The sequence below is a fragment of the Hippocampus zosterae genome, chromosome 9 (genome assembly GCF_025434085.1).
Source record: "Hippocampus zosterae strain Florida chromosome 9, ASM2543408v3, whole genome shotgun sequence".
Classification (NCBI taxonomy): Eukaryota; Metazoa; Chordata; class Actinopteri; order Syngnathiformes; family Syngnathidae; genus Hippocampus; species Hippocampus zosterae.
The window spans coordinates 9,002,816-9,021,339 of NC_067459.1; the positions used below are offsets into that span (position 1 = coordinate 9,002,816).

An 18,524-nucleotide genomic window follows, 5' to 3' on the forward strand; every position below is an offset into this window, starting at 1 on the left:
CTACAAATACATAGTTTGAATGAACTGCACATTTGTTACTTTTTAAAATGCAGAAAAAAACATGATAATGGCTTGTCTGGATTAATTTGGACTGTACCGATGCAGCCAGCACAGGTCATTGGAACTATAAACCAAATTGGTAAGGTCGAGAACACGTTTTGGGAGATATGCAACACAAAAGAAGTGAAGCCATACCACTCAGAATTCCTCTCAGCGAGCGGGCTGGAGCCTATCCCAGCTTTCTTTGGGCAGTAGGCGGGGGACACCCTGAGCTGATTGCCAGCCAACAGGGCACACCTAGACCATAGAACAACCATGCACGCTCACACTCACACCTTGGCACAATGTAGAGTGTTCAATCAGCCTGCCATGCATGTTGTTGGAATGTGGGAGGAAATTGGAGTAAACGGAGTAAACCCACGCAGGCACGGCGAGAACATGTAAACTCCACACAGGAAGGCCAAAGCCACAATCGAACCCTACACGTCTGCGACGTGCTAACCAGTCGACCACTGGGCCATCGGCTCTAAAATCTTCACAATTAATTTGAAGATTGTGTATGGGAAAGACTGGCCTAAATCTTTTTAAGAATATACAATATAACAGATTTTGTAAAGTACTGCATAAAATATTTTTTTTAAATACTCGAGGAAATTCATGGCGCCCTGCTGCCCTGTCATTTACGATCAGTGGTCAGACTCACTGCAATAAAAGTTACGGGAATGATTTGTTACGCTCAAGTCGTTCCAAGCGTAATTGTCGTCTCATCTTCATTATTGTCCCCATTCATATGCACAAACTTAAGCGAGGTAATCTTGAACCAAGGTGTTCGTTGTTTAAATTAAAATGAATAATTTGAAAAACAACTTATTTAAAGTGTGCACCTCGGGCAGACAAACAATTCACGTCACATTCGTACCTAAGAACAATTTATAGTCCTCACTCAAGCTATCATGTCGGCTTTTGGAATGTGGGAGGCAAAACGGAGTACTAGAAAGCCCATGGAAGCACAGGAGAGAACATACTCCACAAACATAAGAACAAACTCCACACAGGCCGTAGTCTGAATTTGAACACAACCCCGGCTCAATGATATGAAGAGACCAAACTCGGGACCAAGAAAAATTTAGCTTCAGGTAGATTCGTAGTTATTCTGTTTCCCATCACAGTCAAGGAGTTTGTGGCTCAACCCAACTCAGTTTTGACCACACAAAAAAGGGTTTGGACATCCATTCAAGATTCTGAGCCCTGATGGGTTTTGGAGCAGACATCGGAAAAAAAACATCTTTAACACAATCCATGGCCACACCATAGAATAATTGGTCTGGATAATATTTTCACAGATATTCAACAACTGGACCTTTGCTGATTTTGAGTTGAAAGTGTGTGTGGGGGGTGGGGGGGGGTGCTCAAAAATGTCCCGTTTATTGGTATGCATGTACCTCACTTCATCTGTGGTTAAAGTAAAAATGTTGATTTATACAAGGTTGTGAAGAGGCAGCAGCGATATAAGTAACTTTCAAATGTAACAAAAGACAGGCTAAAAATGTGCTGCACTTTGATATGAGAGATATCTTGTCACAACAAAAGCATACTGTGAAGGAGTTTTTGGTGAGAACTCACATAATTAACTTTTGCTGACAGCTAACTCTGTGTATTTTGAGCTTTTTCACTTTATTTTGAATATAAAGCAAAAAAAAGTTTCACAATCATGTCATATTAAAAAAAGTCAACATGCAAACACAAATGGTCAAACACACTTTTGCCGATTAAGATTTTCACAAATATCCTAATAGCATCGTCTCGTCATTAATTCCAAATGAATCAAGTGGGATTGCTTCAGTTTTAGTTTTCATCCAGAATGCCAACACAATTTTTTTTAATGCAACGTCTTCCGAATTGGACCAGATTTAGTCAAATCCCAGTTTGTTAAAGATGATTGGATCCCATTTATTACCTGCTACCGTGCGAGAGGTACACATCATAGTTTTTACAAGTTTACAAGCAGGTAGTGGAGCGATGAAAACGTTAACAGAGAAAGTACCACATCAATAAACACAAATACAAAAAACAGTAAGCCTCAAACCTTTTGTACAAGAATGTTAAACCTAGTCTATATGGTTTCATTGGACCTTTGCTTGAGGAAAAAAAAATCATAAGGATCAACGGAACAAATTTGACATGACTTTACAAGACTAAAGGTATGATCATGTTTAGTCCCAAGTACGTCATATGCAGGCTCCTCTTGGAAGGCCCGGCATTCCAAACTTTTCACATTACAAGGCATTGTCATTAAAGTCATTATGAACCCGACTGACATTGTCATTGTTCTGGGTGGTGGATTTGTGATGGGGGAGGAAGACAGTTGGTTTTGCTCAACTTTGTCTCTCCGAAATTGGAAAGCCTTCAAGGTAGCAAACAGAGGGAATGTGGATAGAATGAACCAGTGGTTGATAGTTGAAGGTCGGGGGGAGATTAGGGAGTGTTGAGATTCACATCTCTGTGTCAGCCACTGGGGTCGGGCCTGCGGCAGAGTGCCCATTCGTGGTCGGGGCAGGATTGGTCCCATTTTCTGCTGGGGATTCTCCGTTGGCGGCGGCGGGCTTGTCGGTGGGCTCCTGAGGCAGGGGGGCGACGGACACCAGAGTATTGGCCTGGTTCTCTTCATCCACCTGGTATGACTCAGCCTGCAGAAAGCACACAGCAAACAGATCTTAAGTTTAAAAAAAAAAAAAAATCTTTTTTTTCCCCAGGATTAGCATCAAGCTAACACATGTCACCTGTTTAATTTTCCTGTTCAAATAGGACGCACAATGAGGCAAGAACGTGTGAAGCGTGACTGGATTTGAACATGCAGGCGTAGCCCCAAAGTAAACAAAACATTCTTCCTTAATGGACTTTATGGCTTTCAGCTGTGTGAACTTAGATGGACGTGTCTGCCGGGAGGTCACCTAGCATGCAATCGTCACACTAACTCTCTGATGGCGTTCACTTTACGGGAGTGGCTCAGGCTTTAAGAAGATCTCTGCGGATGATATATGATACTCGGGAAGACGTTGCACCGCATTGAGTAACTGAGACCTTGAACAAAGGCAGTTCCATCAAAACGGTCGCACGGGCGTGCCCGAGAGCCGTAACTCTTTATAGAGGATGATGTCATGAGCAAGGGAGTACAGTAAAAGGAACTGAAACCATGTGTAGCCTCGTGGAAAGACGCAAAATTAAAAAGAGAAAACTGTGGTTTGACTTAAGCGTGTCAAGCGCGTCCTTGCCAGTGTTAAACTGACTACAGGACAATCATAAATGTGATTTATAATCTTTTAACACATAAAAGAAATAACATATTAGCATCAGGTTTGTTTTTGTCTGGGATTTTGGTGGTCCAATATTGAATTGTATTACTGTTGACACCTTTTTTTTGGCTGCCCGAGACGGTGTTTGTGTAAAAAGTCTGCCCTTGTGACAAAGTGGGACCCTTGCAATGTGCAGATACAAGCTAGTCTACTTTCCCTAACTTATGCCACTGGCATATCTTTAGTTTCATGTTCTATATCTTTGCGTCAAAGTTAAAGCCCCATTTTATCATCATGTATTTCAAAGAACTTATTTATTTGTGTGTGTGTGTAGAGGCCAGGGGTGGGGTGGGGGGTGGGGGGGTAACTCCACTCGGGTCGAACCATTTACTTTGATTAGTTGACGGGTTGACATTACTGCACCATTTCTGTTTTTGGCATCTCGTCTTCCCATCGGCCAATTTACAGAGGACTTTCGATTCGACCGTCGCTGGCAAATGACTATAACACTCTCTGGTTAGTGTGCCCGCAGACACGGTCTCCATACATCTATGTGGGTCAGAGGAACGAAATTGAAATGATTCTGGCGGAGTATAATGGTTAGCTTCACTAGCTTTGGTTATTCTGATCACTTATTGTCGTAAAATTTCATACCGATGGGACGGATGCCGTGTAATGGCGGCAGCAGCTCGAAGTGAAGCTCCATCTCCATTGTCAAAATTGAAGAACTCAAGAACTTTATTCATTATAAAACTTCAACACCAAACATCAACAACAATTGCAACGTGACATTTACCACATTATAGGTGACTCCAAATCATCTTTACCCATTAAGCCTCTGTCCTGCACCAAATACACTCTTTTTTAAAAATATATATATTCACGTCTCAGCCTGTTTCGACCAGCACGATGATCCATCCATCCATCCATCCATTTTCCAATCCGCTTATCCAAACAAGTGTCACGAGTGTGTTGGAGCCTATACCAGCTGTCTTCAGGCAGTAGGCGGGGCACACCCTGAATTGGTTGTCAGCCAATCGCAGTGTTTACTGTCCAAGCAGTAAATTCAATTAACAAGATGTTGCTGCTTAACATCACTGAAAGATCAAATTCTGCATGATCTTCAGAATTTTTAAAGATTAAAAACAAGATTACCGGTACATTATTTGATTGAGTGCTACTGTCTCTTGCATTTAGACACACTATAAATAATTGGCAAGACGGTATGGAGGGCGGGGGCGGGGGGACTTGTTCTTGATATTTACACCTAAAGTGGAACCCCAAATGGTCTTTTCTTGGTTTCCTGTTTTGTTGTCTCCGTTCATCCATCCATTTTATGAACCGCTTATCTGGAGGGCTAATTTAGAAAAAAAACCAAAAACGTTTGTGTCCTTTGATCCACTCACCAGCCGGACTCCTTTGGAATTTTTTCGGTGGGTCTTAAAGTAATAACCGGCGACCAGCAGAGCAGCCAGCAGGAGCCCAGTCAGCAACAGGGAAACCAGCACCAGTTTCGAGTTCTTCCTCCAGTGAGGCACCGCCTCCTTTACACCAGCCTGCTCAGCCAAACCAAAACATACAAAATGAGCAACTGTTGAGGAAACATCATTTGAACATTTTTTTTAATCTCGTTTCCCGACCTTGTCTTTGATGTTGTCATTGTTGAACTTGTTGACCATGCCTTTGATGTCATCTGCAAAATAGGAGAGGCACGCCTTCAGTTATAATACAGCCTCATTCACGCTTCTGATCGATCCATCCAAAGCACACAAGTGTCTATGTATCATCATCATTATTAGTCCGGCGTCTGACCTTCAACATATTGTCCAGCTACAAGGATCTGATCCGTGTTGTCCTCCTGGTAGATCAGTAGCTTGCAGTCTTCGCCACAAAGTTCTTCTCGAACGCTTTGAATCTTTACCTTTGTGTTTTTCTGCAAGGTTACCCAAAGCAAAAATTCTTGCTGAACTGCAGCCATTCATTGTATATCACTCGACAAACATCATCATACCTGATGCTCGGTACAAGAATGTGCATTTTACTTACACAGGTGGAAGATTGGATAAGTTTCAGATTGACAGCGTTTTTATCCTGGACGGCCTCTTTGCCGACGCACACCACATCTCCCTATAGGGTGCAAGCCAAAGATGAGCGTGTCGGAGAAGGCTTCCCACCAGTGGAACACAAAGGCTGTGTCCAAATTCAAAAACTCCGAAAGCTGCATTGTTGGCCTCATGATGTCACTTCTGTCGCGGCTCGACCGTACGTGGTTTCCAAATTCGAGAAAGACAATTCACAGGCTGGGTTCTTAGATACCTTCAAAGACTTGCCCTCATCCAGCCACTGTAGTCCACCTGAACCGTGGCGAATTATATGAATATATTAATATGAATTTGGACACCACATGCGGTAGAGTCGCACCAGAAGTGACGTCATGCGTCCAAAAATGTTGTCATAGCAACGTGTCCCGTAGAGACATCTCACCTCGGGAATGTTGTCCGGGCCATCACCTCTTGGTGGTGCTGGTGCGACGGTCGGTTGTTCCTGGTTTTGAGGTTCCTCTGCATACACATCTACTGTGATCTGTCCCCCGTCAGCGGCGTTCTCATCTGCTCTGAGCGTGTCCTCTCCCTCGCTCTGTTGTCCCGTCTGATCCGTAAGTGGTGCCTGAGTTGTCTGCACGTCGGTGTGTTGGGTTTCCATCACGACCTCAAATAGTCGGTTGTTTGACTCTGAGGAGGGAATTAAATGGATCAGATCAAATTCATCAGATATAATGGCAAGTATCTGTATTGACTTTTCTTGAATGCGGAATAAAGATTTTCTGCAAATATAGCACAAGTGGCCAAAGTTTTCTTTGGCAACCGTCAACCATTTTTATTCAGATTCAGAAAACTTGATTTATCCCTGTGGGGCCATTAGAGTTAACCTGTAAATGTTTATTGAGTTGAGTTTAAGTGCAGGAGTCAAAGCCAGCAGTGTCTAAAAAAATATCAAGAATCTGCGGCATTGTGATGGTAGCTAAACAGCATTACTTACATCACATCTTGACATCGCTCGGGAAATACAACGCTGTATGAATTGGCCCGGGTCCTACGTTTTTGTGGTTTTTAGTAGTGATGCCTCTAAACTCCTATTCTGACGCATTTTTTTTTTTTTTGCCTGCAGTCAGTCTTTAAGTCACACTTGAGTGAGTCTGCAGAGACAAATTCCCAGGGAGAATTTACCAGGAGCTTCAGTTGTCATCGGAAACATGTCTTCTCTGACGTATTCTTCTGCGGCGACGGTCGACGCTGCGTTCGTGGCGACGACGTCATCTTGTGCTCTGACCCCCGCTGAAAAGTAGTGTTAAAGTCATACCGATCAGTTTTTAAAACTCACGTGGTACAAGGCGAACAGTAATGCAATCAGTTACAGTCACCGTGGGACTTTACCTCAAGAATTGACTCGTCGTGAGTCACAAAAACAGAATTGTCAGTGTTAATGCACGCTAACTCGGTAATTCTTGGTATGGGGTGGACGGAGGTGGGGGGGGGGGGTGATTATACGCTCCATGCTTTACATTCCCTGGCTGTACAGGCCCGATGGCATGCAGTACACAATAGAGCACTTACTGTACAGCCACAAGAGTATCTGATCTCTCAGCGAGATTTTAAATCAGTCAGTGGTCCTGCAGTAAAAAAAAAAAAACACTGGTGCCCTTAGCAAATAAACCTTCCCTCACTATGAGACATGGCCCTCCCAAACAAATGGGCTATCCTATCCCCGGAAAAACCACTGAGCGTTTCACAGGAAAATCTGAACACGCCAGAGGCAACACGGTGTACTCGTGCCAAAGTGAGAAAAATATTTATTATTGTAGCAACGCTCTGCATGCCGGAAAAGGAGCGTTTCACACCAGATACAGTGATGCGTGCTGTCAATCACACCAGAGCTCGATTTAGTCTTGTCGTGGGCGCACTTCTATCTGAGGCATTGGTTTATTTTTCCCTTGCCAAACCTAACTTGGGTTAAAAAACAGTTCTGCGCTTGTGCTCCATTATTTGCATTAAACTGTTGATTCAAGACTTTTGACTTGACACATAGCGTCACGCACTCATAGTTAATCAGGCTTTTCAGTTGTTTAACGTTAACAGATAGATAGTGAGGTAATAGAATGATGATGCCTTGCTTGAGTGTTTTGCCAAGGTTAAATCACCACTGAAGTCTTTAGCCAACTGTTTTGCGTTATGGAATGTTCATTATGTCATTTTCCGGTCCTTCCCTCATAGTTTCAGACTTTAAAAATGAATTTGAATGTGTTATTTCTAGCATGTCACTTTCCACTAGGATATTTGTATTTGTTTTTATCTTTTTGGACACCATCCAATGCTGACACCGAGCCGGTGGTGCATTTGAGGGCTTTTGTTGATGTGACAGGTCAGATTGGAAGCGAGGAGGGTCCAACAATCAAACTAAATCACGGCATTCCAGCTGCCCAGATTTGTGCCGCGCTGCCAAAACACCACCATCATTACCTCACTTTCCAAACATTCCCATAATGCATCAACTCTGCAGATCTCATTACGCCCGCTCGCTTTGTGAGTTTTGCTGCTTCCTGCACTCTGCAAATTGTCATATTGTTTGCGGCTTCGTTCACATGCGGCTTCCATTTAAATGGCCGCTTTATTTTAAACTGTCACAAAATTGGCTTCGGACATTGCAATTAGGTTGATGGATCATTTTTGTCAGAGGTCCCTGTGATATATTGCGCATCTGTAGAGACGAGCACCGGATTGTATCGGATATTATTATTTCATACAAAATCAGAAAATAATTTTACCTATCTCGCCAGTTTACTTGCAATCCAAGGTTGCTGTGATCTGTCACATCTGGCTTTTTTGAATTTATAACACATCGTCAAATACTAGTCTGTGTAGTACTAAATCAGGGACATTTGCTCAGAGGCGGCAAGTGAGGAAGGGCGCCATCCACTGGATGTCTTTTCCATGTGAAGAATTGGGGAAAAAACGGGGGAAATTTAAAAATGGTTATATTAAATGATGTACCAATTTTGTTAAATGACCTGTACTTTCCGGTGATATTCTTATTCGAGCCAATAAGTTCAATTATTTCATCATCGAAATCGCTGAATGTGCATATTTTTCTATGTAGGATGGGCAGGAAGTGAAGCGACCTCAGATTATTTGTTGCAGACGCAGGCAGTCGGCGCATGAAATCATGCGGGAGGCGTCGCAATTGGTGTTTTTTATCGCCAATAAACTTGTTTTATCACATATGCATCGCATATGCGGACATTCAACAGTCTCTTGAATGTATTTCAACAATGTGTGACATATTTAGTCACTCTTGAAGTACACAGTGGCGTTGATGGTGGGGGAGAGGGCGGCATGGACTTCTTGAACTCAAAAAGAACTTGGGGCAATGAATTTGTTTAATGACACCACGTTTGCTAATCAGCTAAAGGAGTTGCATTGAGTAAACGTAGCAGTGGAAATGCTATGCATGTTTCCCCTTTTGTTCAAGTCACTTTTTAAATATTATGCATACACCACATTGTGATTGTGTGCGCCATGTTAAGTCTTACATCATAGGTAAGCGGGTACTGTCTTCCCCTTGGTGAATATCAACGAACCGTTCGAAGGATGACACTGGACAAGGGTGTCCATACTTTTTTTGTTTGAGGGCCACATGCATAAAAATGGAAGAATGAAAAGGCCACTTTAAAACTTCAACTTTTTGAATTACGCTAAAGTCAGTCAAGAAAGCAATTAGATCTGGTTTGTGTTGTCGAATTCATTTCATCAGCCTTCTAATAAAGGTGCTAAGGCAAATAGTTGAAGATGTTTCCAAGTGTTTAGGGTGGCTCTCAATCTCAGAGAATACATCCATCTCTGTATTTAACAGCAGCCGAATCCCATCTCCACAGTCAGAAACAAAAAATAGAACAAACTGGATTAAGGTGGCCATTTTTCAGTTACTTGAGGATCATTAACGTGATGTCTTCATGAGTCATAGAGCACAATATGGAAGAAACTACTTTTGCCTCTAAAATGGAATCATCTATATTCACTACAGTGTTTTGAATCCAAATTGTTTTATTCTTTTAATCATAAGTGGTTCAGTGGTATCTTTAAATATCGAGAAATGTTCTACAGTAAATAAGCACATTAATGGCACTTACAGTATATCTCTGAAACCCTCCCTTCTTACTCTGCCCACCTTTACCTTTTTCAACTAACTTTCGGCTAATGTTAAATCTCTTTTTTGGGGGGGTGGGGGGGGTCATGTCTCGGGCCATTCTTGCTTTTGCTCACACCATACATCTATCTGTCTGCTCTTTACTTCCTTTGGTAAATCAATGTGACAAGCAGGTGCCACCAAAATATTCGCTGCATGTTGAGTGTGAACAGGTGCAGATGCCAGTAGGCTGCATGGAGGCCATTTGGCATGCTCCCTGCTCATAACTGTCCGTTACAGCTGCTCATTACATTGTACATATGTATGTGTACAGGGGAAATATGATTTCCATACTTTGCGACACAAATGTGTGTGTGTGTGTGTGTGTGTATCTATATACTGTGTGTATATATATATATATATATATATATATATATATATATATATATATATATATACACACACACACACGAAACACCAATCTGGCTGTTTTTTCTGATAGTTACAACTTAAAATAGTAAATGTACGTACACAAAACATATATAGCCCAATTGCGTGCTTTAAAACTTTTTCCTGGTGACAGTTTACCTGATTTAAGTCGTTATTCAGAGGAGTCTTGAGATTGGAGTGACAAAGTAGAGTAATGGGTGAGAACGCCAAGTCAATTTTTATTTCATTGTAAGATTTCCTTGATCAGTGTGTTTGAATGCTATACATATTTTATTTGACTTTAAGTCAGAGACAGCACATGATTTGGGAGGGATTTGGACCTTGACTTGGAGAAAACATCCTTACCTAGTGTAGTGTGACTTTGCAATGGTAAAATGTAGTGGAACCTATCCTCTGTTCTTTTCTGAAAAACTTGAAAAACTCGCCTATTTGCTGTTTTGTGTTCAGGTTAACATGTATAGTATTTCTTTGCTGCCATCTTGTAGCATTTTTAGACACTACAAACTCTACGAGGAGACTGGCCATGTTTTTCGCCCCTTCGCAAGAGCACTCGATCTATACCCTCCCCGAATAGGGTGGACACTGTAATCCACAAATGTGTCAAAATAACACAAAATATAATGACTTGGTGTGTGGCGCTGTTTGGATAGGCATCTATCTTTCTGGTGTTAACCCTACCTCGACAACTGCAAATGAGGAAGTCATTGTGCATTATATCTGGTAGCTTCTACATCAGTCCCTGACCTTGTGTGGCTTTCTTTTATAACCCTGGTCAGTAAGCTGTCGTCGACAGCTGCCATCCTTCTTCTGTCTCTGGGTGGTCTGCTTGTTTAATTTAGCAGAAAAAAGGATGAGGATCAAAATGGCTAATGCATAAATTGGAGGTTTTGTTACAAACTGGGACTCATTCAAGTGGCAGAGTGCTGAGAAGCCAAGATGTGTTGTTTTAGCTCTGTGGCTGCTCGCTCCCTGCGGTAGAGCTGTGGCACAGGCAGAAGTGAACCTCCTTCAGGGGAGCTACAAAAAGTGACACTTGAACCCACCAGAACCTTGCTACCTTGGACACATTTTGGCACAGCCGCAACAATGATTCATGTCTGAATCATACTTTAACTTGGCGGTCTCACGAAACACCACCACGCCGTTTGTTGCAGGAGCTTCTTCTCCTAAAAAAAATGTCAACATGTTGCCAAACTTAATTGAAACCTATAAAACTGTCCTGTTTTGGTGGGTTGGTTTAGTAATGAATGTAAAAAATAATTATATTAGTGTTGTAGTTTTCAATTTTACTGAAAATTATATTGTTGTGAGTGTAACGTCTGCAGCTTTTTCAGTGTGTGTGTGTGTGTTTGTGTTTGTGTGTGTGTGTGTGTGTGTAATGTACAGTGTATATATATATCACTGTTTTCAAATTAAAGGCCCAGGGGCCAGATCTGGCCTGCCACATTATTTTATGTGGTTCGCAAGAGCAAATCAAACATGTTGACATCTATGATGCTTGCTAAAATCAGTTCCAAAACTTTAAATTCTCATATGTCATAAATAATCGAGATGTTGTATGCATTTATTTGTGACCAGACCCCAGAACTATAGTTGAATAAACCATTATTTTGTACTTTTTTGTTTGTTTCACAGTCCCTCCAAGGGCAACAGTAAATACAAATTGACATGCGACAAAAATGAGTTTTACACCTCTGATATATACACACACACACCGGCATATATGTTTTAGTGTTGTAAAATGTAGTGGTACCTGAAAATGAACTACCCATGCCTTATGAATTTTACAAAACATTTAGTCTAAAATCGAATGTCAAATAGGTTTATCCACCTCCCGGGTACTCAAAGCGCTTTTACACTCCCGATGACGTAGAAACAGGAACAACTGGGAGTTCAGTTTGTTGCCCACTGACTAATTTGACATTGTCACAAAGTGTGATGGTAAAACCCACAACCTACAGGTTGAGAGACGACCACTCAACTCCCTGAGCCATGCTGGAAAAAACTGTAATTTAAATGCAAGGCATCGGTATCTCCCTAGACTTCAGTTCAGTGAGTATCAATAGCCTCTGTTTAGCACTTTTTTGAGGATTGGGGGTTGACACAAAGAAAAGCTGAGTATGACAAACATCCATAGAGTTATAATGGTTGACGTTTAAAGTATTTCCCTGTGGGAAACATTTTTCAAACCTCCGGACAAATGTACGTTTGACAAGCGACCCAGAATGGATTTTGATCTACCTTGGAGTTTTCACTGTATTCCACTTCAAAAGTGTAACCGTACCCCAACTCCCGCACTCCAGTGATCATCAGTTGTGTGTCCCGTTTCACAAACACGGCAAAACTCCAGTTACACGATCGTTCTAATTATCCTTGACCCCTTGGGATGACTTCATCACTCCATTTTCGATTTTCCCACCAGAAAAAGGACCGCTATGGTCTGTGTATATATATCCCACCCAAAAGACTCCCCTCTCCCCCATCTCTTGGGACTGGAGATGGAGGAATGTGTCTGGCTAGAACCCTGCCGGCTCCACGCCCCTCACCGACTGCTTGCCTTCTCCCAGTCACACACGGCTAATCCCTCTGAGGTGAGCCATACACACCTCCCACATTTGAAAGAGCAACGTGTCGAGAACCAGACCATAACAATCTCCTCTCACTACATATGTTCTTTATTTCACTGCTGGGGACAAATTAAGCAGAAGCTAAACTTTTCCCACGGTTACAGAGAATTCGTCCCGCCTTTCATCATAACTTAGATATAGCTGATTATCTGTTGCATCACCTTGTGAGAAAATCATTTGGCATCTGCAGAGTCTTCATTAGACCAACAATAACCTGACGGTTGTGCTAATTTGCAATTTGTCCCATGTGACAGAGATGGCACAATGCCGCTTATTTTTTCTCACAATTGTACCATTTAGGTTTGCCAGCTTTGAGCAAAATTGACCAAAATTGCATGCCCATTTTCAAGCAATTGTCAACACTGAAGCTGTTGTGACTCACTATGACTATTTGAATAAAGACCCCTCTGTTCCTTACAGATGTTTTCTTCATGCGATATGTGTGAATACCACGCTTGGTCTTGATATAGCTGGTACTAAAGGACGTGACGAACGGGCTAAAATACTTACTTGAAATCGCCACTCTGTACTTAACTGTGGGTTACGACAGGTCAAAACCTTGACCTTTCAAATGAGATTATTTTGAACAAAAGGGACAACATCGTCCTTGTATACATGAACGCTTCTGTCTTCACAAAGACATCTGTTTGCGCTGTGGTGGCCATTTCTAATCAGCGTAACATTTGGCGATGCCATGGTGTCTCCCATTTTATTCAACATGGTGATCTCTGTGAGCGGGGCTGCTGTCCATTTTTTAAAGTCACATCTCTCTCTCTCACTCTTCAGTTCACATTAGTACTCAGGTCTGTGGACCAGACATTATTAGAAGTACCAAGAACTAAACTGAGGCTCAGAGGGGATCGAGCCTTTTCTGTTGCTGGTCCCTCTCTCTGGAATTGACCTCCCACTGAACATTCGGCAAGCCTCCTTGCTGCCCATCTTCAAAGCCCTCCTCAAAACTCACTCGTATTCTTTGGCATTCGACTCAGCATGACTTAGATTTGTTCTTGGTTTTACTGTTTGGTGCTTTCTACCGCCTTTATTACCGATTTGTCTTACTGTTTATTGTGCATGTTAAATTGCTCCATGTACAGCACTTTGTATGCAGCGATGGCTGTTTGAAAGTGCTCTATAAATACTGTTGACTTGACTTGACATTAGCACTAAACAGGTTATCTAAAATCTAGCCTTTTCCCAAGTCACCCCTAATAAATAATAAGTCAATGAACATTAAGCTTTGTGATTTCATATCCCGCTCCTCCAAATGAAACTGGGTTTTAGAGTTAAGAACATGCCGAGGAATGTGACACCAGAGCCTGGTCCCTTTGGGTTAAACGTGCTCTGCAACTCTACCCTCTTTGAAACAACAGGCTGCTGACCCCCAGTATCTTGACTATGCCGACCAGCCCACCCCCACCTCTACCCCCTTCCTCCCCTTCATTCCTGTCAGAGCGATTGATGGCCGTCCCGTCCTCTCCCCTTGGCAGAAAAACAACGGGCGTTCATGGTTTCAATCAGGTCCGTGGAAGCAGCGCATATTTCACCCGGTGCTGCCCAGCTGCGGCAGAGGCGACCCCGAGGGCTGCTTATCAAAAGTGCGCCGTCTGCTTTTGAGGGTCACAATCAGGAAATGTGACATCTGCTTTCAATTGGCTTGTTCTTGGTGCACCCCACCCTTCCCCCTTCTGCAGTCCATAGGCTCACGTTTTCTTTTGCATTTTATGAATAGGCCTGTTGGATTTCATTGTGTGCAGGTCGAAATTTGAAGGATCGGCTCGCCTCCACTGTGAGTCAGATGCTCTGAGGCTTCGTATTGATTACACACAGAATTTGAGACGTAGTCCATTTTCAGAAAAGTAACTACGTACTCGTGTAGTCATCCAGGCGCAGTGCTGGCTATAACAATCCATTAAGACTCCGCAGTCTGTGTAAAGAATTTGAACCATCATTTTGTGTTTTCAGCACTTAACTTTGCCATCAACTACGCATGCCTCCTGCCCATGTTTATAACTTCCATTTAAAGAATGAAGGTCTTTGATTAAAGCCACCTTTCACCCGTTCAGCTCCGATGCTATATTTTGGAACAGTAAAGGTTCGTGTGATGGGTATACAAATAGGTGTACACACTCAAGTGCTTTTCTTTGTTTAGTGCTCATTCCATTCTTTTTGTTGCACGGAGGTGACAGTTTTGTTGACCAAACAATGGGCAGGGGTATCAAACTACACTGTGTCATACCAGACCTTAAGCCCATATCCAAACTTTTGCAAGGGGAACTGAGTGTTGATTTTTCTTCAGGGTTCATTCAAGGTCGCCAGCAGTTTGAATGGTCACCGACCGTTTTTCTTGGACAAAAAAAAAACATTTAAAACTGTCAGCGAACATCTGGCAAACATTTGCGATCTTGAACGAACCCTGACGACAAATCAACATTTGCGAGCTTAGCAAACAAGTCCTTCAATGGGAAACCGGCTTGAATGGAGTGTTGGGTTTTGACTGCGGAAAAGCAAAACAAATAAATAAATAAATAAATGCCACTTTTGTCTGTGCTTGTTTTGTGGTGCCTTGCTATATAGGTGACCTGACTTAAGTCAATATGAGCCTTTGATTGGGCGATTGTTTTTTTTTATCTGTTTGTTTTTAATGCTTTGACTTCCGAGCAAAAATTTCCGATACAATCGCTTTATGGAGGCAGTGAACTCAACTCACTTTGTAACGAGGAGTTTGGCAGCAATTTTTCAAAATATAACAAGCAATACAAATTCCTGTTGACGGGCCAACAAATAGGATCGGTCTTGCTGTGATGTTAACCCTTTAAAACAATGAACACGAACTTTGAAGCAACACACGTAGACAGGCATATAATTCCTTTGCGAAGAATGATTAATGTTAGTGTGGCTTACTGAGGAGCAGAGATTGTGTCCGGCTATCCTTATTATACAGTGTCCGGGTGGTCAAGACACACACCAGAAAGGAACGACACAATACTCAATGATTGAAGATTCAAATGTTTTGATGTTTGGCAGGAAACGAATTCAGCTTGCATGGTATTCGATTGAGGAATTCAACAACATAACTAGCACATCATATCTCCACCTCACTGCATAACTCGCCAATGATTTAAGCGCACATCTATGTTGCTGCATGCTAACATAGTATAATATACCGTAAATATATGTGTATATATAATATAAACATAGTGTAAGGCCCTCATTCTGTCCAAAAAAAAACATTTTTTTTTAATCTAACGCGTCTTGTCTTCCCAGTCCACGAGTTACATTTCCAATGCAACATGGAATTGACAACTAACTGAATAATCAAAAGTATGTCATGGTTAAGCCAACTATTTGGACCAATATGCCAACCAAAAGTGTTGAAAAGTCGAATGGTAGGGGACAGATATTTTGGGAACAATGCAAACTGTACTAAACTGTTCGGTATAGCTGGCTGAAAATAGAACTGTAAAGCAAAACCTTTTACTAATGTAAAATGTCCGGGTCTAATGCATGGAGGGCATTAGAAACCCCTTCCCATTTGGGAACAAGTTACACTCTGGACTTCACTGGGATCTCAATTTATCACGGTTGTGTTATGGTGCCATTGACATCTTACTGCATGTGCTACTTCCATCGTAGTTATAGAAACAATGTTTAACATAATTACATGCTCCTACCTCAGCAGGAAGATGGGTTGGGTCCTCTGGCGGACTGAAGAACTGCCCTAAAACCACTTTAGATTGTGTGCAGACATTATACTGTGTTGTGGTGAAATATGTTAGGTAGTCTATCCAAACACAAGAAATACCTTTCACTTATGTTCCCTGTTTTTCCCCAAGCGTCTGGCAAATGTTTTCACGACAGGAGTTTTCCCATAGAGCCCATTATGCTACCAAAAGTCTCTCTCTCCATTTGTCCCAGTCACCATTATACTCTGCAAGGACATAAATCTCACCCATTGAGTAAGATCGTCCTTCTTTGCTTACGTAAGATACAGCGCAGTTGCCCAAGTCGATGAGACAATTCACTCGGTTATTTGAGTCGAGCTCAGGAAGCAGATGTTTGGTTCAAATGTAAAGCAATACTTGAGGATTTTCCATATGTATGATAGATGATGTGACTTTGTGTGCGCAGTTCATGTTTATCAAAATCAAACTTTTTTTGTTTCTGTTTGAGAAGCCATGCGGCAATGGTGTTGTTTCAAAGCTCTCCTACGTGGATGAGCTCATGAGCTGTGGAAGACACGCGCTTTGAATGAAGTCATCCAGTGTGTGATTAATTTGAGACCACAACAGAGAGGTTTGGTTTGCGCTTCGCTCCAATTTGATATGTAAGACTTTCACTGATTTAAACTTGGCTCAGTCACATTTTATTTGTGAGCGAAGTTCCAGCTCTTCATGTCATGATTAATGGGGGAACCAGAGTTTCATCAAATCGCCATGGCTGTAGCTCCCTGGCACTGTTGAAGCAACTCCCTTGGTAAAGGGTTTGATCACAGAATGACTTAAAACGTGTTTATTTCCTTATTTGGTGTGTTCGCCGAGTGAAAATTTTGATATTCCGGGACCTCATCTGTCCATAATGTCCATCTGTCCTTGGATGGAATAGAAGCAGCTTTGGAAAAAATGTTGACAGGAGCAAATTCTTTGTGCAAACACTGGTGACGAAAATGAGCATGAGGTCACCCTCTGATGTTGCAGAGGAAAATGAATGAAGATGCCGTTGAATCTACTCGGAGCAACTTTTGTATAAGTTCTTCGGTTGAACTTGAGCATGTGAGCCGTATCCAGTTTTCCAGATAGTTCAACTCCATCAGTCAACTTGGAGGTCTCACTAGAGCCTCCTGTACTATGTAGGTCTAGGCTCTATCTTTCATTCATCGAAATATAATAGTGACAAATCGGCAAAATCAATGGTAATAAATTAGTTTAAAGCATTAAGGAAAAAAAAGACTAATTCAAATCGGCATTTTTAAATGCCACATTGATCACTCAGATGATCCCTTTGTTTGTCTTGGAGCACCGAGTCTTTGTGGTAAAAAAACCTCACCCGAAAACAAACCCTTTTTGAAAGTTAAAACTAACTGGATACCACACATCAGGTAAAAAAAAAAAAAGTTTGACTGAATGCTGGATTCTAACTCGAAGACTATTCCAACTTTTCTGCCCCTCAGCACTACTTTCCCTGCAATCTTAACTAGTTCAGCAAACTTTCCCCCACTTTGTAGCATTTCAATCCATTACTCACCAATCATGACCGAACCGGCGAGGAGAAATGTCAAGGCCAACGTGCTGACGGCTGGGCCAGCTCTCTGAGGAGATGATGCTGCCATGAGCACGGGTCCGACTGCGGTGGTCAAAAATGGAGGCAAAAGTAGAGGTAAAGCTGGGTTCAGCAGCCGCTTAGCGTTTTTTTCCTCTTACCCGGATGGATAAAGCACCACTTGTGTTCTGTTACTTTTATACAGCCCTCCCTTGACTCCCTCCCGCCCTCCCTTCTTCACTTGTTGAGGCCCAGCCCTGCACCCGTCTTCCTGCTGGTTACTTTAACCCTTCCTCTGCGGAAAAACCCCTCGCCGTGAAGCAAGGAAGATGTTGTACAGGAGAATAGCCTCTTATTAGGATGCTGTACTGTGCATTTAAGAAAAGTTCCTCAAATATTTTTCACGTTTAACATACACAGGCATTTAAATTGCGCTACATTTAGGGATTTGTATTTATTTATTTATTTTTGCTGACGTTGAAAATGAGTGCCTGACCTGTGAACCCCGCTGCATGGGGGCAGTAATCCAACACACAATGAAAGGTGACTGCTGACAAAAGGCTGGGACGCTCTGCTCTTTAACAGGCTTATGGAGATGGACTGCCGAGCACAATATCACATCGGAAACAAAGGTGGGACTCTGTGTTATGCTAATTGGATTAATCCATTTCTGTAGCCCGAAGCTAGCAACCGTCAACAAGGCCATCAATCAGCTGCG

General features: G+C 42.2%; 1 protein-coding gene across 1 annotated transcript; it reads right to left on the minus strand.

Moving 5' to 3' along the window:
• Positions 1-1,653: 1,653 nt before the first annotated feature.
• Positions 1,654-17,989, minus strand: si:ch211-286o17.1 (hematopoietic progenitor cell antigen CD34). The gene is made up of 8 exons (XM_052075227.1): positions 17,792-17,989; positions 6,521-6,628; positions 5,778-6,025; positions 5,340-5,420; positions 5,106-5,226; positions 4,934-4,986; positions 4,700-4,849; positions 1,654-2,687 (listed from the first exon to the last, which is right to left on the minus strand). The coding sequence occupies exons 1-8, from the start codon at positions 17,874-17,876 to the stop codon at positions 2,493-2,495; spliced, it is 1,041 nt and encodes a 346-aa protein (XP_051931187.1). The 5' UTR covers positions 17,877-17,989; the 3' UTR covers positions 1,654-2,492.
• Between the last annotated feature and the right edge of the window lie 535 nt (positions 17,990-18,524).

Bases quoted from the DNA above. Each gene is read 5' to 3' on its own strand.
- si:ch211-286o17.1 (XM_052075227.1), bottom strand. From the start codon at position 17,876: ATGGCAGCATCATCTCCTCAGAGAGCTGGCCCAGCCGTCAGCACGTTG. The intron at 6,026-6,520 runs GTAAATTCTCCC...TTCCCTCCTCAG, and splicing joins GATGACAACTGAAGCTCCTG to AGTCAAACAACCGACTATTT. The intron at 4,987-5,105 runs GTCAGACGCCGG...CCTATTTTGCAG, and splicing joins AGCTGGACAATATGTTGAAG to ATGACATCAAAGGCATGGTC.